At 42.9% G+C, this 25525-nt stretch overlaps 1 protein-coding gene across 1 annotated transcript in view; it reads left to right on the forward strand.

The window, feature by feature from the left end:
• Positions 1 to 25525, forward strand: part of nbas (NBAS subunit of NRZ tethering complex) — a 290957-nt gene that overhangs the window by 4467 nt on the left and 260965 nt on the right. The window contains exons 4-11 of the mRNA XM_033648658.2: positions 1276 to 1353; positions 1987 to 2034; positions 5460 to 5503; positions 12415 to 12548; positions 13908 to 14041; positions 19669 to 19767; positions 23851 to 23989; positions 24085 to 24150. Coding sequence (XP_033504549.2) covers positions 1276 to 1353; positions 1987 to 2034; positions 5460 to 5503; positions 12415 to 12548; positions 13908 to 14041; positions 19669 to 19767; positions 23851 to 23989; positions 24085 to 24150 — 742 coding nt within the window. The remainder of the gene's footprint in view (positions 1 to 1275; positions 1354 to 1986; positions 2035 to 5459; positions 5504 to 12414; positions 12549 to 13907; positions 14042 to 19668; positions 19768 to 23850; positions 23990 to 24084; positions 24151 to 25525) is intronic.

A 25525-nucleotide genomic window follows, 5' to 3' on the forward strand; every position in this document is an offset into this window, starting at 1 on the left:
CAATTAGATTAAAATAATCCAATTCAAGTAAATAAAAATTGCCAATAAATTAAAGGGACAGTTCACCACAAAATCCAATTTTTATTTTTTTTCCCTGTTACATTTAGTGCTAAAAAAATCTATATAAAAATATTTATACTTTATAGGTTGTGAAAAATCAGCTGTAACAGGACCCTAAAGTCACTCCAGTTCACCCCAAAATCAAAAATACATATTTTCCCTCTTACCTAGATTGTTTTGGTGTGAGTTGCAGAGTGTTGGAGATATCAGCTGTAGAGATGTCTGCCTTCTCTCCAATATAATGGAACTAGATGACACTCAGCTTGTGGTGCTCAAAGTGCCAAAAATATTTTGAAAAACTCAACAGCAATGTCTCTTTCCAGAAATCATGACCTGGTTACTCAAGATAATCCACAGACCTTGTTGTGAGCAGTTTCATGTAGGAACTATTTTCTTTGTACCAAACTACACCTGCCAATGGTATGCTTACATCTCACGCTGTCACAAGCACGAGCCTTTTGTCCATGAGTAGATGCATGCTTCCTTCTGCACGGTGATACAGTTGGTGGGTGTCGTTTGGTGGAAAGAAAATAGTTCCTACATGAAACTGATCCAAACATTATTATCTTGAGTAACCAGGTCATGATTTCTGGAAAGAGACATTGCTGTTGAGTTTTTTAGATGTATTATTTGGCACTTTGAGCACCACAAGCTGAGTGCCATCTAGTTCCATTAAAATGGAGAGAAGGCAGACATCTCTACAGCCGATATCTCCAACACTCTGCAACTCACACCAAAACAATCTAGACTCATAAATGGCACTACAGGTAAGAGAAAAAATATGCACTTTTGATTTTTGGTTGAACTGTCCCTTTAATTTACTGGAATTTTTTTTTTATTAACTTGAATTAGATTTGTTATTTAATTTGATTATTAAATTTAATTACACTTTCAACAATGTAACTTAAAGTGAGATTTAGTTTATTTTTAATTTTTAATTTAACGTTTCATTCAAATAAGAGTTTGACTTAATTTAATTGAAATTTTTAAGATATATTCCAGCTCTCCTTTTTACTTATGAATATTTTCCTCTCACATTCAGTCTCTCAGTAAAAGTTTCTCTCAGCAGCTTTGTGAAAACTTCTTAAATGGAAACTCTCTGCCGGGAACTTTTAGCCACATTTAGAAGCACTTCTAGTAAGTGGGTACACTTAGTGAATACTATTAATGTGTTCATTTGTGACTGCTTTGTTTGTGTGATTCTGTAAACCTCAGCCCCTCCAGCTCGTCTCTGCCTCTCGGTCTTGTCCGCCTGGCAAACAAGCAGATCAACTGGCAGCTGGTGCTTGCAAGGTACACACACACACACACACACACACACACGCACTTTGTGATCAATACCTGAATGTGGGCTACTTTGTTGCTGACATGCACTGAGCCTTCCTCTCCTCTGGCTTCCTCTCCCTTTGCGTTCCCCCTCAACCAATCATTTAATTGTTCTCATTACAACAGACAAACCAAGTAGAAAGACTGTTTTTAATTGGCTATTGATTCCACCATGTAAGACAGTGTTAAGCGTGGTCAAATGATGCTGCGGATGTCCATTAGTTTGATGTGCTTGATCCCTCCATTTCATTTCTGTCTGCCCTTAAATCTCTCTCCCTCATTTCATCCCCTCTGAAACTATCTTTGCTCTGTTTAATGCCCCCAATTATCATTGTTCCTCCTCTCTATAAGCCGTCCAATGCAGGCTCTTATTCCAGACTTTATCTCCCATCCAAACTGCCCCGTTAGATACACACACACACTCTTATCTCTCTTAATCACCTCAGATGGTCTTCATTTCATCCCCTAACTTTTAAAATCTTGCTCACAATGACATTTGTCCACCTTTCTCACTTCTCTCACCCTCTGCTCTCTTTGTGTTGTCTCTCATTTCTTTCTTCCTCTTGTTCATTCCTGACTGTTCTCTTGTTCTCTCCACAGTAATGGCAAACTGTTGGCAGTGGTTCAGGACCAGTGTGTGGAGATTAGGTAATTATTGAACTCCGTCCCGCTGTTTGAGGCGCTCTGTCAGTGTGTGCGGAGTGATAGAGAGGCTTTTAATTAATGGGGTGGTTTATTACATCTCCCTTAAAAAGAGCTGCAGTGTCAGCTTGTATCTAAAGAATTAAGTTTTCTTTCTAGGCATCAATACAATGCGTAAAAATATTTGAAAAGTATCTTCACGCTGTGCTTTCTGATATTGGAAGTAGGCAAAGGCAGCAGAGACTTACTTCCATGTACTTGCCAGTCGGTAAAAACATAAAACAGTAGAAGGTAAAAATGATTTTCACAAAGTCTCTCCAAAACCTGACAAAGACTAAAATCAGTCTGTTATATGACATTAGAGAAAATCGATGTGTTAGTCCGACTGAAATCATACTAAATAGAATTTCTCAAAGTCGGACTAACACACCCAGATAATGCGACTAGGAGTCGAATTCCTCCTGCATGTATACAGTCAGTCAGACCCAAACTGGCCGAGGTGCTCTGCACATGCTCCACAGTTTCCGCCCTGGGCTTTGACCCAAAAGTCGAAAGCATTAAATACACAACAGAAGAAGAAGCCAGTAACAACATGGAGAAATCTTCATCCAGAACTGTACACTTTTGGACGGACGAAATGTACAAAGCTGTAAAGTCGTCCACCATGGTGCCAGTTAGCTGCTTGCTAACAGTAGCCAACCTGTTTGTCAATTGTTTGGTCTGTGATGTAATAGGTCAACCAGAAAAAGGTCCAATACTAACAAGCTGAAAGGGGGCATATCGCCACATATTGTATCGGAGTCAGACATACTTCGGTCAATAAATGGATTCCCCTTCCGTCCTTGTATACATGGACAAAGACAGTAGTCCAATTAAATGGTCTAGTCGAGCTATAACTGTAGCTCAACTTAACTCTACATGTAAACATACTGACTGATTGATGTCAGTGCTGACATATTTTCATCTAGACATTGCAATATTTTAGCATATTAGTGTTACCCAAGTGCTCAAAAGCAGCTACATTATTTTCATGTTAACTCAAGTTTTCATTATTATCTATTGAAACAAGTTTCTGTTTGGATGTTAGTATAATATTGACTCTCAATGGGAGGTACTTAACAGAGTAACTAAACCCCCAAACCACTTCTCTTCAATTGAAAGCATGTATACAGGCATTTAGTAGTGTTTTCGATAAATTGAGTTCTAAATCTTGACATTTGAGTGCAAAGTATTTGAATTCAATGTCTTGTGTTATAAATATGCATAGCACCTGCCTCCTCTAAATTTCCAAGATACCAATCAAGTGAGTAATTGCGGGATGTGCTGGTACCCAAAAGCCGAGTCCGATCCACAAGGGGGCCTCCTTAGATTAGACTTGTCTCTGACCTGTAAAGGCATGGATACAGGACCTCTGGGGTGTCCTGTGGTGTCTGACACCAGGGCATTGGCGGCAGATTCTTTTACACCTCGTTTCTACTTAGGTATGTGTACATAGACAAGTCGACCAGAGGGCCATTCAGTCCTGGGAATCTCTGTGATATCCGGTGTGCAAAACTTCTCCCCTCTGTTATATTTCGGTCCGGAATTTGCCTCGAGTACATTAAAAAATATTTAACTTTTGCTGTGGATCTTGGAGACAATGTATGATAGTATGCTAGCTTAGCTAACAGGCTGCTAATAGCTAAGAGGCTAGAATCTTCAATTCAGTTGCCTGTGTTGATTGTCTAGTGAGTTTGTATGGTTAAGAAGAACTTGTTTAAATAGTTTAGGATGCAAGAGTGCAGGCATATGACCCATTCAGCCGTTCATACCTCTTTTTTTAAAATATTTCGCGAAATATGCTACGTACCTGGCAGACCAACATCTTCACTTACTTGTTGCCATTCAAAATTTTGGTCCTGTTTTTGTCCCGGTAATGTTCCAAGTGCATATTCTAAACTACTGGATGGTGAAAAGAGGACAAAATTAGCCTCTCTCCATGGCTACAGGTAGTTTCTATGAGGTTTCTATCCACTGAGGACACTAAGACATCATCCGCATATTTACGGATCTACGGACACTAGTCACATACCTAAGTTCTGGTTCTGTGGGTTGTGAGGTAGGGTACCAGGACATTGCATGGATGCTTGATCTGATTGGTATCTGGAGAATTTGGACATACCTGAACAATTTTTGCAGTTTGGCATGGCACATTGTCCTGCTGGGGGACCATTGCCACGAGGGAGGGTACAGTGTTTGGGGTGGGTAGAGTGTGTCAGGTGGCGTCCGCATGCATGTCAGGAGGCAAGGTTTCCCAGCAGAACACTGCACTGTAACAAGATGATCAATGTTATTCACTTCATCTGTCAGTGGTTTTGATGTTTTGGCTGATTGGTTTATATAACGTTAATGATGCATTGATTGCGTTTGATTGCGCCACAGTTTAACTTCATTTCTCAAGGGTAACGTCAGAGAACTGGAACCAAGTCTCGCTGCCTTTGCATACTTCTGCTCTCTGAATGCACAGCATGAAAAGCCCCTGTTTAGCATACCTTTTGTAGCACTTCAGGCAACTTAAAAATAACACAAGCAAATTGAAAATACCAGTGCTGCCCAAATGTTTCATTTGTGTGTGTGTGTGTGAGAGAGAGAGAGAGAGAGAGAGAGAGAGAGGGATAGAGAAAGAGACCAAAGCATACATACACATGAGTATGATTGTGCTCATTTTGAGTGGTTGTAATTATTTTCAGACACAAATCCAATTTCCCCTGTACACAGAGAAAATGTGCTCACTCAGCAACGTGCTCCATCGACACAATGTGGTGATTTAAATGGAACAAAATTGAAATGAAAATCAATAGCAATGAAGCAGGTATACAAAAATGTCTTGCTCTCCAGAGGCTAACAAGTGGCAAGTTCAACTGAAAATGAAGCTTCGGCTCTCGAGGACTGTTTTCCTGTTGACCCACTGCGTAATTGGAAGTCTTTTACATGCACACGTCGTTATGTAAAAACCTGTCTCTGTTCTTCGCTGCACTCAGGATTGTGTTGGGGTTGACCCACTGTAATCGAAAGCAATCAAGTCTCTCCTCTTAAGCCTCAGCTTGATATTGCGAGCTCCTGCGTTGTCCTTTGTTTGCACCACTGTTGTTTAATCACAGAGTGTTTTATAGCCTTGCTTTATGGCATTTGTTGGTGTGAGTGGGTGTTAAGTCAGCTCAAGGCCTTATCCATTGAGCTCTGTTTAAGAGTCTGTCTAAACACTGCCTACTCTCCGGGCCTTGTCTGCTTGATCCATTGAGCTACTTCATTTGGCAGGCCATCAGTGGCGATTATAACCAACCTTATACTAGGTCGTATACGGCTGAAAGTGTGTGTGGTTGCACCCTTGGGTGTGTGTATCCTTGTCATGCAGTGTAATGCCACTTCTCCTCTGTGTATTTTCTCCTCAGGTCTGTGAGAGATGACTTTGGCTCGGTCATCGGGAAGTGCCAAGGTAAGATCCTCTCAGCTCCCTGTTTTATCAGCCGCACACTGACATGCTAACATGTTTCTAACCTGTAGTCTTCATTTACAGTATCTGTGGTTGTGTTTGTGTGTCTGAGCATATGTTTGTGCACATGTACTTTGAGTTTGTTTCAAAGAGAATTATCGACCACGGGGGCTAATTGGAATGTGTGAGGGAGACTGTGTACAGCAGCACAGATAATCACCCTCATCCCCTACACTGCCACTCATTAAACGCAGCCTCGCAGTGGCTGATAAAAATAAATCGTCTCTATTGTTTGATTAGCTATTAAAATGGCCTGCTGCGCTGGATTTAATTGCTCTAAACATGGGGAGGCCCAAACTTTCAGCAAGTTTTTAACCAAAAAAAAACTTAGATGTTTGAAAATAATGCCTATTGATGTATTTGTTATTGATGTAGTTTCTTTATTTAAAGAAATTGTGTGTGACATTCAGAGCATAACTTATGATTCAGTCTGGGTCAGATTGCCTGCACACGGCTCTCAATATGGAGGTGGTTGAGCTAGCAGCTAGCAGCCAACGGTGCTAACAGCACAAACAGCACTAGCTACGGCAGTGCTGTTTGTGCTAAGGCCCCGATCAGACAGGGTATATTTTAGCAGCCTGGGGCGGCTTTTTATAATGGTTTTCAATGAGAATGGACCAATGCGCTCGCAGCTTTTGCGTTGTTGAGCGTCTCAAGTTTTTCCACTCTACAGGGTTCCCACGGTCATGGAAAACCTGGAGAAGTCACATTTCTCAGGCCTGGAAAGGTTATGGAATTATTTAAGTTTTGGAAAAGTAATAGAACATTATCGTGAAATAAGTAATCTTCAGTAGATAACCTTCCATGTTATGTAACATTATGGCAAATTGAGTTTCTGTAGCTGTCGACATAACGTAGCTCTAATATGGGTCGATATGTGACGTTTTGTTTACCATCACGTTTGTTTATTCATTTTTTCCCCGCATAATTTCAGCTAGCCGAAATGTTTGAATAGAGTTTTAATTTTATATGTTTATAAAAATCTTTGTCAAGAAAATATATATATAATGGTTCCTGACTCTATACGCCCTGAGTTTTTTGAAGGAGAGCCTTGAACACCTTGGGCTGAAAAAGCTTGAGAGGAGGGCCCTCTGTGGTGGTGCTAACAACAAGCTAGTGGCTAGTGGAGCACTGCACATGGTTTTGTGTTAAGCTAACTGTACTTTGAGCTTTGTCCTAGGCAAGCTGCAAGACGTACCTAATCAAACTGTAGTCTCAATTTACTTTGTAACGTTTTAACAAGCATAATTTGGCATGGAGATTGACTGCAGATTCTCTAAATGTCCCAGAATCTTCCTAAAATGAGCTTTGAACCAGTCATCATCTAGGTAAAGCTTTTCGACCAGCTGGTGTTACTCCCCGTGATTTGTCCACAGAGCTCCGTTTCTGTGTCCAACGTACGATTTGGGAACAGCCTCTTACACTCAGTCAGAGCCAGAGCAGGTGCCCTGAGTCTGTCCATTTTAATGCTGATTTTAAGGTATTTGTGAGTTTGCTTTTCAGCAAGATAGTAGTTAAGCTTAGGACATGTGATTCAGTGGTTGCCTATTAACAATTAAAAACAAAGACACAGCATGCTGGAAAAATCATGGCAGGCTTCAACAAAAAAGCTAGAGCGGTTTTTGCTCTTTTGTCTCATCAGAAGCTTGAACTTTTTGTTGACCTTACAGCAGAAAAAAAAGAGTTAGCACTGGCAGCCCTCCTTATTCTCTCTCCTGGAATCATTGGCTACAGTCCCTAGTGAATATAACATAAGACCTGGAGCTACCAGAAGTCACATTATTAGTTAAATAAAGTCGACCTGTGTGCAATCTAAGAGTCACATGATCTTAGACTATATACACCTGTTCTGAAAGACCCCAGAGTCTGCAGCACTACTGAGCAAGAGGAAGAGGAGAAATCATGGAGAGTACTACCAGCTGGTCCAGCTACGCTCTGTCTGATCAGGGCATGAGCTCTGCCAGCACTCTTGCTGTTGTTTATAAGCCACCTCCACACTGAGAGCCAGAAAAAATCCACTGCTTAAAGAAAGAAATAACATGTTTGGAGTTCACCAGCGGGCACGTGGGAGACTCTCATATTGACATATTGACGAAGGCTCTCTGATCATATGACACCAAAATTGATCTCCCTGTCCCTCAATAAAGCCCAGCTCTGTGAAGTGTGCGGCTTGAAGTGTTCCTGCAAATGGATAGTGGAGTCTCTGCGGCGGAGCTTTCCAGCTCCTTCAGGGTTATTTTTGGTCTCTCTTTTGTCTCTCTGGTTAATGCTGTTCTTGCCTGGTGCATGAGCTTCGGCGGACTATGCTCTATTGGCAGGTTTGTTGTGGTGCCACATTTTTTCCATTTTGTAATAATGGATTTAATGGTGCTCAGGGGAATGTTCAAAGTTTTAGAATTTTTGTTATAACCCAACCCTGATCTGTGCTTCTCCCGAACTTAATCCCAGATTTGTTGGAGGGCTCCTTGGTCTTCATGGTGCCACTTGCTTTGTGGTACCCATTGTGTAGTGGGGCAGCAAACAGGTGTATGTATACTAAGATTATGTGACACTTGGGGTGTTTTCACATATAGTCCTTTTTAAGCAAACCAAACTCAGTCCTCTTAAAGTGCACCAAAAAGTGGACCGACAGAAAAGGGGCTCAGTTCTCTTTCTGGTCATCTTCAGCTCTGATGGGGCCTCAGACTTCTTTCTGTTCACACTGTAGCCTATATATATAATATATATTGACATAATTTAGTTTTTACTTTGACATGGCACTGCAGTGCGGTTATGAAGCCGAGCGCTTTCAGATGAATTTAAAATTGGATGAAAACCTTTGTGTTCCTGTGCTGTAGACTGTCGTTGTTTGATGTATTCTACATTCCACATCTGGAGACGTGCAGTATCTTCCATGGACCAAACTTAGTCCTCGTCCTGCGTCCTTGCAAGTGTTAAAGGCCAATGTGGTTTAGGCTGTTTTTTCAAGCATCTAAATACAATGGCAGAGCGCACTGTGGACTTTGAGCGCTTTGTGTTCACAAGTTAAGTGAACTGCACCATGGACTTGAAGCGAACCGAACTCAGACCACCTACCAAGATGGTGCTTGCGGAGCATTTAAGTGTCTTTCAGCTCTTGATTAGGTTTTAAGGTCTGCGACACGACTCCAAATGAATGCTAATGTTGCTCTGTGTTAGCTAACCTGTTCACCATTACTACTTAATGAGGTGATTATATGCCAATTTTGTGTTTACAGCTGGTTGTGCCACCCTCAGGTAGCCAAAAAAAATAAATGAATGTTGGTTTTGCTTTAGAGCCACTTTGTGTTTCTGACTTTGACACCCTGTAGTAGTAACAACAAACACTTTGGCCAACAGCAATGTGCACCAACGCCCAGCAGTCTCCCCCACAGATCCAAGCAGAGGACACCAGATGAATTGGCTCAAAGCAACAACTAGACTGCTGCAACTTTCAGCAGGATTGTTTCATAGTTCTACAATCAAAAACAAAGCCAGAAAAAGTTTAAAAGAAAAGAATATGAGGGTGTTTTCTTTTCGAAACACAACAAAAAGTCCACAATGACACTTGTGTGGATTTTGTTAATATTTCTCCACCTCTCACCGTCTTCATTTCTCATTCTCGTCATCTTTTCCTCCCCCTCTCTGTCTGTCTCCTTCTCACACTATATTTGTTCTGCTCCGGCTAGCCGTCATTGTGGGCCGTTGTTCTAATGGTTCATCGTGTGGATAACAGTAGCCCCTGGGCCTGTGTAAAGCCCAGCCTCTCTCCACTTCTTCATTCCATTTCATCTCTCCTTTTCATTTTACTTTTACTTCATTTCATTTCACGGAGATTTGTCCTAATGGATTTTGCTGTGATCCTGCCTTTAATAGCATTTGCTTTTAATGGAGGAGCGTGCGTGCGCGTGCGTTGGCCACCTCTCATGTGCGTACGCATCCTCGTGCGTGAACGTGTTCGGCGCATCCACACCTGTGTATCACTCTCCGTCTCTTTCACTTTCCACCTCCCCGCTCCTCCCTCCCTGTCTGCTCCTGTTACAGAGGAGTCGTCTCCCACCCCCGTACATATTTCATAAGTGTTGAGCTCTGATAAATGCATCTGTGAGGCTTTAGATAGAAGGCTTCTATTGGGTCGTTGGGTGTAATTCTCCCCAACTTCCGCCCCCGCCATTGCTAGGAGGAGGAGGAAGGGGAAAAAAAACAACAAAAAAACAGGACAGTAGCATCCAATTTTCCAGCTCCCCAAAAAAGCCATCTATGTGGAAATGGAGCCCTCTCAGCCGCAGAACAACACACTGTATACAATTCATAATGGGAGCGAGATAGGAGGGGATGCAGCGTGAGAGTGAAATAGAAAAAACAGATTGAAATAGGAAGCAGAAGAGGCGAAAGAACAAGAAGAGAACAGAGGAGACGCTTGGTACCTATGGCTCTCATAATGGCTCCATGTTCTCGTCTGTTCCTCCTCAGCTGAGAGTCTCAAAGGTGTGTTAAATCGCCTACTTCCTGAGGTGCGCTCTGATACTTAGGCCTTAAAATTTGGGGAGCTATTATTTGTCTCAGTGGGTGCCGGATTCATTGTTTCCTTCTCCCTCTCCCCCCGCCCCTCTTTCTCTTATTCTCTTTTCTCTCGATGTCTGTCTCGCCTCCCACTTCTCCCCTTTGTTCCTCATTTAAAATTCTAGTCATACAATATCCGACGCCTCCATTCGTTTGCGGTATTGCCCACCAGGGGTTGCAGCAGCGTTCCTCAGCCAAGAAATTCAATACAATAAACGCCAATAGCGCTGTTATGTGATATCAACAAAAACATAACTTCCTTTTCATAACTTTATTGCTTAGCAGACACAGCACCCGTGGTGGCATATTATGTTTCACACTGTTCTCCGATACAGAAATCTCAGCCTGCACTAAAGGTTGTGTCTAGTAAATATTCTCAGCTTCCTTGTACCCCCACACACCAAGAGCGTGTTTGCAGAAGAAAAGCCTCCCCCTATTTCCCTCATACTGTTTTAATGTATCAGATAATCAGGTATTCAAAACAGACTCAGGATCATAGGCCTGCCAGACTGGCCCAGCTCCTCTATCAGAGGGACGTGTGACAGCGAAGCCTTGAGAAAGTGCCAGCAGGCAGGGATGTGCTTCATCACAGCGATATGGTTACACTCACAGCACTGCTGAGCCAGCAGATTGGTAAAACAGTAGCCTATACCTCAATAAAGCCTGGATTTATGATCTGCGTTCTCCTCCCCCCTTCCTCTCCTCTACTCTCTCCACCTTTCTCTCCCCTTCCCCATCGCAAGCACGCACCCAAAAGTGTGCGCGTCTTTGAGAGACAATTATTGAGATGTATTACTCCAGCCATCCGTCATAGATGAATTGGATAGGTCCTCAGACACCCTGTGTTGATGTATGGCATTAGCTTTATCCTTCTTCCCCCATCTATATTCATCATCGGCACACCACAGAACACCAGGGATTATTCACGGAGAGTTCTCTCATCTGGCTGTAAGGTCCAGTGTGTCAGATTTAAGGGGGATACAGGGACACAAATGGAACATCAGTGTTTTCTTTATATGTACATAGGGAGCAGGTCCTCGTCCAGGGAGATTGCCAGGTTGCAAACCAAACATTAGATCTAGTGGGCCTTTTCTTCCGTAACTTTTGGCCGTGCTGGGTCAAGCCATGCTGCGCCTATTTGCGTTTTCAGTCAGTTTAGACACACCGTGTCACGTCATGCGGCGACAGAGATGGACCTTCTCCAGAGTAGGACCAAAAGCCAGGCCGCCCGCTCTCAAGCAGGTAGTGGTGATGTCTTGCCAACTGCAGCAACCCCAGACGACCCCGCTTCTCCCTCTCAAACAACTCGTGTACATTGCGAGACTCTACTCACGTCTGTCTGCAGGAAACCAGAGAAATAGGCCTTTTTAAAAGTCTCTGTATGTTCAGCTCTCAGTACTTTTGTAGCTTCCAATTGAATCTCTGTGGTTTGGAGTTTAGTTTCTCTCCTGCGTCCTGTTTTTACTTTAGATATCTGCTATCTAGACAAGCCATCATGAGATAAAGACACACCTTCAAGTGGGTGGCCCAACCAAACCAAACCAAGCCAAGCCAAGCCAAGCCAAGCCAAGCCAAGCCAAGCCAAGCCAAGCCAAGCCAGTCCATGACTGTTGAAGAGGGGTATAGATAGGGCCATTCTCATTTCAATTCAGCCACCGTAGTTGGCAACCCCTCTGTCATGAGAGTGTCAGAAAAACACTGTTTTTTTTTTATTGTGAAACTGCTTTAAGGCCTTTGCACACTGAGCCCTTTTTTTTGTCTAAAATTGTTGCACGTTTAAAACCAAATATGACCTCAGGAACTTTTTTCCATCATTAAAGTTCTCGGAACAGGTTTGATTTTCTGCCTCTTTTTTTTTTTTTTTTTTTTCGCATCCGTTAAAGCCTTTGGAGAGTTGTTTGACGGCCAGGGAGGTAACTCCAGTGGAGAGAAGCAAGGGAGCAAAAATGTCTTTATTTGGTCTGGAATAGCAACGTTTTAGCAACAAATAGACCAACAAAACTTGTAGGAGTTAGTGTGCAAGGTTTCCGTGCATAATTATTCTTTTTTGGGTGACAGATTAAAAAAACATTCAGTGTTTTCACCGGTTTAAATCACTGAGTCTGTTTGTTTTGGAGAGGAAGAGAAGAGAAGAGAAACCTCCTAAACAATAAACATCAAAGGAATCCTAACCAGGAGTTTCAGCTGGTTGCAGTCTGCACACTGCTCCTTTAATAAGAAACCCTCGACTTGAATCTCTCTCACTCTCTGTCTGTATGAGCTTTCAAGCCTTCTTTTTCTTTCTTCCGCTGCAGTGCCAAAGGATCCAAACCCCCAGTGGAGGAGGGTGGCGTGGAGCCACGACTGCACCCAGCTGGCCTACGCCGACAGCACTGGCACCGTGCGGCTTTTCGACCTCATGGGCAGCGAGCTCTTCGTCATCCCGCCGGTAACAGTGCCAGTCCCTACTCTTTGACATCATCGGAAGAACCCCATTCCCCCCTCAAGCTTTCTTTGTGTCTAAAAAGTTTTTTTTTCTCTTGAGCATGCAATGACACTAACTAAAAGTGATCAGGCGTACCATATGGAAACTCAGCATTCCCTTGGCTCATATCTTTCTTAGATGATTGGTTCAGATATATCGTACCCAATGAACATGCTGATTTTGTTTTGTTTAATTTGATAATCAGAGAGAATATAAATTGGGTAAATGCAGCTTGTAATCCTAACTAACTGCCAATATGCTACAGCAGATTAAACTGTATTTGTAACTTTACAGTGACACAGTTTTGAGGATTCAGACATCCATAGTCTCGGCTCCAGAGACCGGTCGGGCCGTGTTCTGTTCTTTCAGTGTAGCGCACATTTACTGGGCCCTTTGAGCTGCCTGTCACCTTTTTTGAAGCACCATGTCCTTGTCAGACACCCTCTGTGCTGCTCTGTCTGTCATGCCTGCTTTCTTCATCCATTGTCTGCTGCTTCTTCTCATCTCTCTTTCTTCTCCTCCGCTTGCTCTTTTCTCCTCCATCTCCATCACCTCCTCTCTTAAATTTTTCACACATGTTCTGCTCCCTAGATCCTCCTCTCCCTCCATCCTTTAGCATTCCTCTCATCCCAGCATGTCTGTCTCTCAGAAGCTCTCCTCGGGCTGCCGTTTCAAGTCTGCCGTCACTTTAATGCCCTCTACATGTTATCATTCCTCCATTTCTACCCGTCATTCCTTCCGTTCCTCTATCTGCCCCGTCAGAAGCGCAGACGCTCGTCCTTCTCCCCAGCCACGCTCGTCTCTCCAACTTGGTGATCTTCATTCCTTTAGTGCAGCTCTACTTTGTTATGTATCTACAGTATGTGTGTCTGCAACACCACCCCTCCCCCGCTCTGCTCTGCTGTGCTGTTTCTCTTGTTTGTCACTGTTAAGTGCACACACCGGTGACTTGCTGCTATTTCTGGAGGAGAGGATAAAAAAACGTCAATTTGACAGAAAGTGTGCACGGATGAAAAAAATTAAAATTTGCTTCCCTGCCTCCCCCATCTCTCTTTCACTTTCTGCGTCTCTTATCTTTTGTTCCCTGCCTTCCCCGTCCCGTCACATTCTTTCTTAATCTTTTTTTTCCGCTGTTATGTTCTTTAACAGTTGCCACTGATGTGATGTATCTTTGTTATTCGTCCTTGTAAAAACTTGGTGGGGGCACAAACTGATAGATAATTATACATTTTTTGGTATTTCTTTTGATTTCCTCTGCCATTTACATCAGTCTCTTTCATTCCGCCGCTGACTCTTCCTTTTCATCTCTTTGTCTTGAACCAGGCGGTGAGTTTTCCTGGGGATTTCAGTTGTGCAGTGGCAGGCCTGATCTTCCTGGAGTACACAGCCAGCGCCCAGTGGTCAGCCGAGCTGCTCGTTATCACGTACGGTGGCGGGCTCAAGAGTTACCTCGTCAGGTGAGAGACAAAACCGCCTCACTGAAGCACCTCAAAGTAACAGGGTTCTCAAAGCACCTTCTAATTAGTCATAATATCTTAATTAGAAACCCACAGTGGTTTTATGTCCAGCATTATCTCAGATTAAAACAAATTAGGGCTGTCAAACGATGAATTTTTGTAATTGCGATTAATCACAGACACAGACTTATTACTGTGTATCACTTTTGACTTGTAAACTGAGCTGTCTGGGAGTTTTTTTAAATAGGCCATGAAAAGCGCAGTGGCACGAAGCAGAGAGCCGCTGAGGCAGTCTGACTAGGGTGCATCGAAGGGACAAAATTAGCAGCAGAATATATGGTGTTACGATCGAACCTTCATCGTCTAATTTCCTCCGTAAAACACTGCAATCAACCCTTCGCTAAGCCCCGCCCCTTTGTGATGGTCCAACAAGCTGTCAGAGTAAGCATGGAGCCCACACTGTAACTAACTGCACTCCCTGAAGAAATATTATCAAATTTTTGGAGAAATGATTCCAGAAAGAAGCAGACAGAGGGGTCTACAGTGTGTGTTTGAAGGATATATCCAGGATGTCAAACTGACTCAGCAGCAACAACAGGTTAAAAAGACAAAGATAGTTAGAAGCTAAAGCCGACCTATAGGCTACAGATCACAGTGTAAAAGTGAACCACCACATCACTGCTGATCACCACACAAGACAATGAATATAAAGGGAAACTTTGCTGATATTGAACCAGCTGTGTGGCATCACAGTGTGTGTAGATGAACTGGGTTCCCTGCTTCCCTTCACTGGTTCCTGTACAGCAGAGTTGGTCTTTGTTTCACTGTTATAATCATTACAAAGCAAAAGCAGCATGTGTATACATTCAGTAGGCTATATCTTCAGTAGCTAGCTAGCTAACCCTACACTTTTCAGGGTTTGATTTTGGTTGGCCAGTCTGCATCCGGGGGTGGGACTTAGCAAAGGGTCAATTACGTAATTTTGACCGGCACATGGATCCTAACTTGATGTCCAGATGGTTTTGGTGATCCATGGTGTGTTGTTGTGGAATGATTTACCTGTCCACACAACCCAAGGTCGTCGGCTGTATGGTTGCTCCACCTGAACCTCGGCTGTGACTCCTCTCTGCAGTCAGCTCTGCACGGCGTATAATGATCCACAGCAGGAATGGGACAGTACCTCTCATTCCCACTGACACACTCGTCCTTATTCTCACATGATCTTGTGATATTGCGAGAATCCATCTGCCGCGTAAGGTGAAACAGATCTGGCATGTGCTTCTTGAAATTTTGAAACATAATGGTCTTCAGCCAACTGCACATGGCTCCTTATTGTTGCTTGGCTTAGCAGTCTGTGGGAACCTGGCCAAATGACTTCCTTTTCTGCCTCCTTCCAAAACTCACCGAAAATCAAGTAACCAGCATATTTTTAAAGACAAGAAAACAAGAAAGCAAGCAGAGATGTACACATCTGTCGACGTACAGTCACTGTGAACGTTTAAGCAGAAACATCACATTTAGCGTTCCCTTTCTTCCTTCTACAGCTGCCCTCCTGTGTGCTGCTGTAAATCAGATCCTGCAGCTTTAAATGACAGTTACTGCTTTCACCACTCTGATGGACATTTTAACTCACATTTTGATTGTGTTCATCTTTCTCTAGAATCGACATTTCATTTCTCTTAATGCTGACACTTCAACTGGCACTTTGAACCTTTCGGCTCTCATTCACCTTTAAAGGAATTCTGTGCTGGATTTTCCTAAAAAACAAACAAACAAACAATGTATAGACGACCCAGGAGGAGTGTTCATTCTTTTATTTCAGTAACTGCTTATCCTGTTGCGGGTCACAGGAGGGCTGGAGCCTATCCCAGCTGACATTGGGTGAGAGGCAGGGTACACCCTGGACAGGTCACCAGACTATCACAGGGCTGACACATAGAGACAAACAACCATTCACACTCACATTCACACCTACGGACAATTTAGAGTCACCAATTAACCTGCATGTCTTTGGACTGTGGGAGGAAGCTGGAGTACCCAGAGAAAACACAAACACACAGAAGGGCTTCCCCACCTCATGTTCCAGTAACCAGTAAGCGGTGACAATGCCACCCACTAGAAGTGTGTGGGGGTGTATTCATCTGCAGAGACTCTGCACTCTGCTTGTATTTTCTTATTTTCTTCTTATTCGCTGTGGTCGGGACACACCAGGGCACAGTGTGCAGGTCAGGTTGGGACCTTTTAAAGAAAGGTAGGGACAAGGTGCCAGACCATACGCAGCATGAATCCAAGAGGAAGCTACAAAAGTCTCACACACAGCGCTGAAAAAAGTGCAAATATAGGAAGGCAAAATGCCAAGCAGACAGATCTGGGGTTCACTTTCACTGGTGATACTGTTTACAAGCAGTAGTCGACAATCCCTGCATATTACACCTTTAAACTGTTCTTATGCAACTTTGTCCAACTCCTTACACTTCGGCTGACACTTCAACTGACATCATCTTTTAATTTAAACACTTACACTGGCGCTAAATCTGTCAGGACTTCCACTAAAATTGACATCACCAGCTCAATTGATCACTCAAACTTTGACCTTTCAGCTCGTTTCAGCGCTCAAATTTCGGCTGCCGCTTCAACCTCTTTCAGCACTTCCATTGTATTCAATGATTTGACCAACAACTTTAACTTTTTCTATATTTCAACCGTTTTAACTGCAAAGTTTCAGCCGCAATCACACGTAAATGGATCCTTTTCAAGCTCTCCCTTGAGATTTTCTCAGCTGCTTTATCATCGTCTGATTTAAATGCATGTTCTATATATATATATCTGCTGGTAAGATTTGATGCTGCATGCTTGTCTATATGTAAACGTTAAAGGGAGTGATGCCTCTCTTTGCATACCAGTTCCCCTACTTGCCGGTTCAAATACACATTTTGAATATTTGATTAATGACATCTGATTTTCCGCACACGTACCTGCGGGAGTCTGCGTGTGTGCTTTCCTCATGGCTGCACACGCCTTCCCTTTTTAATTTAGAATTATTTAATATGGCATTATTTCAGATTTCCCATTTCATTCTGTATGATTGCTGCTGTCACAGCGAGGCTCTGTGCGCTGACACTCCAAGACACAGGATGAGATTGTGCATGTGTGTTGAATCTCGATCAGACGACATCCCGCACATGACTTCCCTTCAGTTCTGTGTGCGCAGTGATGTTTGCAGAGAACGCAGGAAAATGCTGATTTACTTTTCTATTACAGGCAGATAAATGGTGTTAGCTGCCCTTAAAGCCATCAGAGAGTGTGTGTGTGTGTGTGTGTGTGTGTGTGTGTGTGTGTGTGTGTGTGTGTGCATGTATGTGTGTGAGGAGGTAATTAAGATGTGGGAGACATTTGCTCCAGATTTACTCTGAAAGTGCTGGCTTGTTTTTCAAGGTTCATTTTCAGAATGGATCTCATACTCACTCCTCCTCCTCTTCTTACGGCTGCATTCCAATATTGTCGCTCAAACACTTTGAATTTGAATTTCAGAATTATAGCTGAGCATTGACAGTAAGTCATCTCTCTTACTCTGTCTCTCTCTCTCTTGCTTTGACTATGCCAGCACTTCTGTATGTGTGTGTGTGTGTGTGTGTGGGTGTGTGTGTGTGTGTGTGTGTGTGTGTGTGTGTGTGTGTGTGCTCGCATACACACAAATGCTTTACTGTGGCATAAACACCTAAACGTCTGGAGGAAGTTGAACTGTTTGGTGCTCTCTTTCTTTCCCCAGGGTTCCTGCAGATTCTTAAAAAGTCTTAAAAGGCACTGAATTCATTAATGTAACAATAAGGCCTTAAAGGTCCAGTGTGTCGGACTGAGGAGGATATATTGGGAGAAAATGGAGTTTAATATAATAAGTAGGGCTGCCCCTGACTAAAAATTTTCCTAGTCAACCAATAGTCATCATTTAGGGCCATCAGTCGACTAGTTGCTCGCCTGTTTATGATATTAATGTAATTATTAAATGATATATTTTGGGCGGGGCAACACAATGGTTTGAGTTGAAGGTATCAGTAACATTGTTAACACTGTGCTACATTACAGAGAAATACAAAACCGTACTAATGAACCTTCATTAATATAGGCCTATATTTTATCTACAAGTGCACGTCACACACTGAGCGAGCCGCCTGTTAATGACGCTGTGGGCTAATGGGCATGTAGCTACTTCCATGTTTCAGATGATACGTCATGTTTGTAGTCGACCAATGAAGATGAGTTTACATATCACCTTGGGTTCGTCCTTCACCTTCTCAAAATGACCCACACTTTGGATTTCCTGCCTGACATGTTATTAACTAGCCTGTGGAATAACCGCAGGTACCAGCCCTGGAAATTAAGAGGCTGTACACATGCCAAGTCTTTAACCACCTGGAAAACGTGAGTTCAGGTGCTGGGTGTTACTCTTGTGTCTTTTCTGTGCCAGCTTTTAACCTTAGCAAGCATCGTACAACCTATTTACCTGAAATCCTGATTGCAGAGCTGATCTTCTTCCAGACGCTGTTTATAAGTGTGTAGGCCTATCGTCCGTGGGACAGATGTTAAGCTCTGGGTACTGAGAGTTCCTGCCCCAAGCAAGGGAGTTCAAGTATCTCAGGGTCTTGTTCACGAGTGAGTGTAGAATGGAGTGTGAGATGGATTGGTGGTTTGGCGCAGCGTCTGCAGTGATGCGGGCACTGTGCCATACCGTCATGGTAAAGAAGGAGCTGAGCCAGAAGGCAAACTTCTCTATTTACTGGTCCATTTACCTTTCAACCTTCACCTATGGTCATGAGCTTTGGGGTAGTGACCGAAAGAATGAGGTAACAGATAGAAGCAGCCGAAATGAGTTTCCTCCGTGGGCTGGCTGGGCTCAGCCTTAGAGATAGGGTGAGGAGCTCAGACATCTGGAGGGAGCTTGGAGTAGAGCCGCTGCTCCTTCCCGTTGAAAGGGGTCAGTTGAGGTGGTTCAGGCATCTGATCAGGATGCCTCCTGGGTGCCTCCCGTTAGAGGTGTTCCGGTTACGTCCCACTGGTAGGAGGCCTTGGGGCAGACCCAGAACATGCTTGAGGGATTACATATCTCATCTGGCCTGGGAACACCTTGGGGTTCCCCAGGAAGAGTTGGAAAGCGTTGCTGGGGAGAGGGATGCCTGGGGTGCTTTGCTTGGCCTGCTGCCCCCACGACCCGGCCCCAGATAAGCGGATGAAAATGGATGGATGGGTTAAAAAAGTCTTATCTAACTTACTTTAAGTTTCAGGAACCCTGTCCCTACTTCTCTTTTCTTTACCTCCCTTTATCTCGGCACAGTTTACATTGCAGCACAACATTTCCCTAATGAGATGTGCCCACACAAATTACACGACATCTCCTCTAGTACCAATCTAATTTAGATTGCCCACTTAAATTAGATTACATATTTTGCCATGTCTCATTTTAATTGCAGCTGGGATCTAAATTGCTCCGTCATCTTCCCCAAAACAGCTTTGTGTGTCGCACCATTAACATTTTGTACACGGGTGTTCGTGTTTTGATTGTTCATGTGCCAGAGTTCAATAATAGGTGACTTGTCATGTGACTGTCCCCCCTCCCTCTCTCTGTCTCTCAGTGTGGGAACCAATCAGAACTTCCAAGAGAACCACAGCTTCAGTTTCTCCACTCACTACTCCCACGGCATCACCTCGGCCGTTTACCACCCCGGACACCGGTAAGTTACACCCTGTCAGAATATGAGTAAATATCTTATGAAATTAATACTTTTCTTTCCAGCATTTAACTTTTAATCCATCAGTGGCAGCGTAATTAATGCCTGTAGCTTTCGCCTGACACCCTTAGCGAGTTTATTTTTCTCCTGTGGCCTCCGCAGTCCAAGCCTGCTTCGATTACAACAGCGTTTCATCAAGAGTGTTGTTCGTACATTTATATTCAAACATCTGCAGACATCCTTTGAATCAATTTTCATCCTTAAACCCATTGCAGACGATGCTACATGATGCTTAAATATCTGAATTTGATTTCAAACGCTTTCATCATTTGACATCTAGGGGCAATATTAGGAGACGCCAACATGCCGTCAATACGCTCGTAAATATGTATTATATTGATCCCCATGTTAGTGTAAAGTTACTGCACCACAGTTTACTCTAACAGAAACTTTATTTTACTATGAAAGAAGTTGCTTTGCAGGCAGGTCGTACAGGTAAAACATGTATTTATAGTAGGTGCACAAAATGAAATATGAGCCATAAATATCACCGGGAAAAAGGGAAGAAAAAACTCTTATGCAGACATTCTTGCACAGGCATGAGATGTAACATTATGGCGTGGAGCCAATTGGCTTACTCAGGAATAAATGAACCAATCACTTTAATGCAATACCTGCAGGAATTGACTGTAGCAGTCTCTAACGTGTCCTTGGCCCTCCTCACCACGTGGCATTCAAAGGTTTCGGTTAATTATGTCTGGCTCACATCCGTGACCTTACTGTTTTCCAGCACGCTCCCCCAGTCTGCACAAACCAGATTTAGTTTGGCCCGTGAAGCTCGGTTTGGCAGCTTAATGGATTTTGGCAGCTACTGTCAAGTGTTTGCCAACTGATAGATGAGATGAAACTTTAATGATCCCTGTGTGAAAACTGGGTCAGCAACAGAGAGAATAGGATAGAGGTAAGAAGAAGGCAAGGTGAGAAGCTGGGTATGAAAAAATAATTTCAACCGTCGAACATACAGATGAAGATCCTGCGTCGTAATGAAGATATAAAATCTCGAGGTTCAAGGAGACGCCAAGGAAGTGTTTGCCAGTGACAGTTTTATAGATGGGATTACAAATACTCAGAAATGTTTCCAGATGTGCGGTTAGACATTGTGATCTTTTCATTATGAGAACTACAACTTTAATTAGGGATGGGAATTGAGAACCGGATCCAAATTCCGATCCAGAGCCGTGTGTCCCTGAGCTTATCAATTCGTTTTATTGTTGCAGACATGTTTTTCTGACAGTTGCAAAACAGTGATGTCGAACTCATGTGTCCTACACTGCTGGAAACTTCCAAAAAGTTCATGAGTCATGGTAAAGTGGAAGAAACGGTCCAAAGCGTGGCTTCGTTTTATGAAGAAAGTCGACAGTGGTGCTTCTAACATCTGTAAAATGATCATTTCAAGGGCAGAAACACCAACAGAGTGCTGAAACATCTTTCTAAATTTCAGGAATACCTATGCATGAGCGTTACTGCTTCCCAGCCGAGCCGAAAGTCCATTATTAAGGCTGAATATCCTGGTATAATAACATTAGCACCATGCAGGCAGACTCAGCAGATTTTTTCCTTGACTAAGAAAACCTAAATGAGAATGAGCGCTGTACAAATGATCGCTAGTTTCACTGATTTTAGAGCAGTGGTTCCCAACTGGTGCAGCCATAGGGTCCAGATTTCTCCTTAGTCATTAGTTCAAGGTCCACACAGTTCAATACATTCAGCGTCATACTTGTGTTTGGCCATGTTGTCAAGCTAGTTTGCTGTCTCTGTCAATAGCTGTCTGTTAGTCACTCACTGTACAGCAGAAAACGGCCTTTCAAAACAAAAGCTCTGCGCTGGAAATTGTACTTAAAAATGAACAAACTTGACACTTTTGCACGTCACTTGCGGTCCATGCAGAGTGGGCATGCACCCCACTTTTGGACCGCGACCCACCAGTTGGGAGCCAGTGCTTTAGAGGATGACAGACTGCTGCTGTTGACGCTGAAAACTTACGTAGGCCTACAATAAGTGAATCGAAAAAAATCGTACCAATAAGCAGAATTAATAATGGTAGTGATATCAATAAAATATCATCAGTTCACATCCCTAGAGTTCATATGCTGCATGAATAGTTGCAACAATATGAGATTTTCATGGTACGATAACCGTTTCATAAAAAGGCAGTTTCAGTATCAGTTACTGTATCAGTTACAGTGGCCCATAAAGGAAGGAAAACAGAGAGGTTTGTTACAATTGAAACTTGAAACCATTTTTAAAGTGGAAGGTTATGTAAAAAGTCTGACAGGAAGTTGAGGAGAAAAGGGATGTGCTTGCACAGGTAAGATTCTCTAGGTGGTTGCATGTTTTTCAATAGCATAGACAAGCAAATGTTCACTGTGTGATAACCATCAATGTTCATACCATGGTATACTGCTGCAACCCCTACTGCATATATGCATCTGTCTTTTTCTTTTTTGGTGCAAAATTAACACAGCGGTGACTTTACAGGTACAAAACAAACAAATAAGCAAACAAACAAAAAAGGTGTATATACACAAACACAAGGACAGAAAAAGATAATATGGTGACATTTAGAGCTTACTTGAATGTAAAAAACATAGCTAATAATAATACATATACAAACTGAAAAATAAGTAATGAATATGTGATGAAAAGGGAGTAATGAAAAAAATGAATAAAGTAAATGAATAGATAAATATTTAGCTGTTATAGTAGTAGGTTGGTTGGTGGGGGGGTGGGGGGGGGGTTCCAGCAGATGTTAAGGTCTGGCTACTCTATAGCTGAGGAATGTTTAGGTTTGTGTAGGTGGGGGCATCGGTGTCACCGGCAGTAGGAGGTAGTTGCCAGGTTAAGAGTGTAGGAGTGTGCATGTGTCTTGATGTATGTGTGTATGTGTATGTTACAGGGGTAGATAGGTGGTGTTAATGAATGGAGCCCAACATCTGTGAAATGTATCGGTGTTGAGAGGTTGTTTCTAGCTTTCCAATTCAGTAAAATTGTCTTTTTAGGGATTGTTAGGGCGACCGGTACAGGTTGTACATGATTCAGAATATGCATCTGTTTTTATTAAACCTTTTATCCCTGTATACAGATAAAGTGGCTCATACAGGGCGTCTGCAGGTCCTTAAAATCTTAAAATGCCTTAAATATTATAAATATTTGGCCTTTAAAGTAATTTAATAATCTTAAATTTGAATCTGTGAGGTCTTAATTGCCATAAACATTTTATATAATTTAATTTATCCATCTTTTAACTTATTTTTGTCAGCTCGAGTCAAGCTCCTTGCCGTCTAAGTCCACACATCTGATGTTACAAACCTTTAAACATACCACTGAACCTAATACTGCCTACTTTATATTTGCACTAACCTGTTGGCAAAATGTAGATTAACCTGATAAAACCTACCTCTGCACAGGACCACATATATACTGTACTACTTAATTACTTTCAGTGCTTGAATGAAAAAAGGATTATTTTTCTATAAAAAAGTCTTTAAGTTGGTTAAAAATTATCTTGAGAAACTCCTAGAAAGCATTAAATTTAAGTGTCTGGTGCTTGTAGACGCCCTGAGCTGCTATATTGACACAAATTTATCTCACCATCAGTTGATAAACTCACTGTCAGCTCCTGCCTCTCACTAAACGTCCACTTCCTGTGCACCAGGGGGCAGTGTTGAGCTGGACAGCGCTGCTTCATCCACCCCTTCCCCCTGAGTTCCTGACCATTGTCGCATCTGCTCTGTCTCACTGCAAACAGAGAGCCGCACATCACTGTGGTCATTGTGGTATTGTTTGTGTCTTTAAAAACATTGATTCCAGGCAGACTCTAACCTCTGATAAAGAACTTTGTCGGCTGCTGCTTTGCTAAATGGCACCTCAGTGGTGGGAACACTCATCGATACCCTGGCTTGAACCCAGGCTGAACAATGACCTCACAGTGGTCACCTTAATTTGCCGTCCTTGTTATGCATCGCAAATTGATCTGTCAGGGGTGCAACCATGGAGGTGGTAACCACAAGTGAGTGTGTGTGACAGGTTGTTGCTGGTGGGAGGCTGTGAGTCAGGGGACGACTTCACGTCCAAGGCCTCTTGCTATGGGATCACAGCCTGGAGGGCTCTGTCTGGATCGCCACATTACAAGCAGGTCACCAGCTATGAGGACGACGTCAGCGCAGTGAGGAGACTATACGCATTTTCATGCACATTATTCATGCAGTATCTAACAAACACACACTGTAATTATTGACATCTCGTCTTTGTGTCTGTTAGAATCAGAAGAGAGGTTTCTTCAAGATCCCCAGCTTCAGACTGTTTTCCAGACAGGGAGATGAAAAGGTACCACGGCTCTCTTATTTCCATCCTCCTCAGTTAGAATTAAAACCTTAAAGGTATATTTTACCCCTCATATGATCATTTGTTTATCAATTACTCACCTGGTGTTCCGTAGAGTTCCCGAAGAAAACTTTCTTTTAATCTTACATGCTTCTGGCGAACGATGAATCAAAACACGGAGGAAATTCTTGTTGAATTGAAGTCAAAGGCAACCGAGTTTAACAAGAGAAAAAGTAATGAAAACATCTGCTTGCAAACTCTCACACGACTTGCGCAGTATAATCCAAAGTCCCTTTTTTCACTGCACCAAAAGCCCACTAACACCTGCTTATATCTGGCTTTTGTACATAATGGGAAAGAGTCTTTATCAGCTCTGGCTCTGATTGGCATCGATTGAAATACTACATCCAGGTGAACATGCTAATTTTACCCTCTTCACTGGTGAGTGAAGTACTGTCCATCTTCGTCCAAGCAGCGCTCAAACATCAGCCCAGATCAGTCTGCACCGCGTTAGAAAGAGAGACTGAATGAGTAAGACATATGTAAAAGGATTAACCACCGCTATGCTGCTTTCTGCTGTTTACTAGCCTATTTTCTGGCCTATCCGTGACATTGAACATGGCACACCAGAAAACCCACACACACAAAAAGGCACACTCGTCTGCCGCATCTACTAGCAACGGGAAAAGAGTCTGTAGTCTATTTTCAGCAGCACGAGTGTGTGAGAGTTTGTAAATGGATGTTTTGATTAGAGGTCGACAGATTTTTCGGTTTGGCCGATTTATTGGCGCCGATATTCTATCATTATTGGCGCAACAGGGCTCCGATAGTGGCCGATAGTAACCTCCACTTGTCATGTAGCTTTTGCACAGAGTCCCCCACATGCCAATACAAGGTAATGTGTGCTTTAGATAATTTGCATGATTTGAATGCAAGTGAACTAATGTAGGACAGCTTTACTACTTTATTAGGGGCATGATAAGGTTGCTGGTTATAGAATAGCGTCATGTGCTTTCTCTGTTTTGCTATAGCAAGCATTGTTGGTATAATCAAGTTGTTTCGAAATTAATAATCGAAACAAGTATTAACTCATTATTACTTCGAGACCGGGAGGGGCCGGCACTCAGGGTGCTCCAGCCATGAACGCACAACAAACTTCCAATCTAATTTTTCACCGTACATCAGATGTAATTTTCTCAGACAGCAATTATCCCCACATTTTTCTGGCGATATAGAAAAAGACTTTGTCCCAGGGAACAGCTGATTTACCGTGGCGTTCATGTCATTACAGACCTGTTTTCAGTCAGAGGGGGTGAGGTGTTATCGGCCGATCAATTGGCTATCGGCATCTTTCTGCTCAAACTATCGTTTTTATATC

This window comes from Epinephelus lanceolatus, chromosome 13 (assembly GCF_041903045.1).
Source record: "Epinephelus lanceolatus isolate andai-2023 chromosome 13, ASM4190304v1, whole genome shotgun sequence".
Taxonomy (NCBI): domain Eukaryota; kingdom Metazoa; phylum Chordata; class Actinopteri; order Perciformes; family Serranidae; genus Epinephelus; species Epinephelus lanceolatus.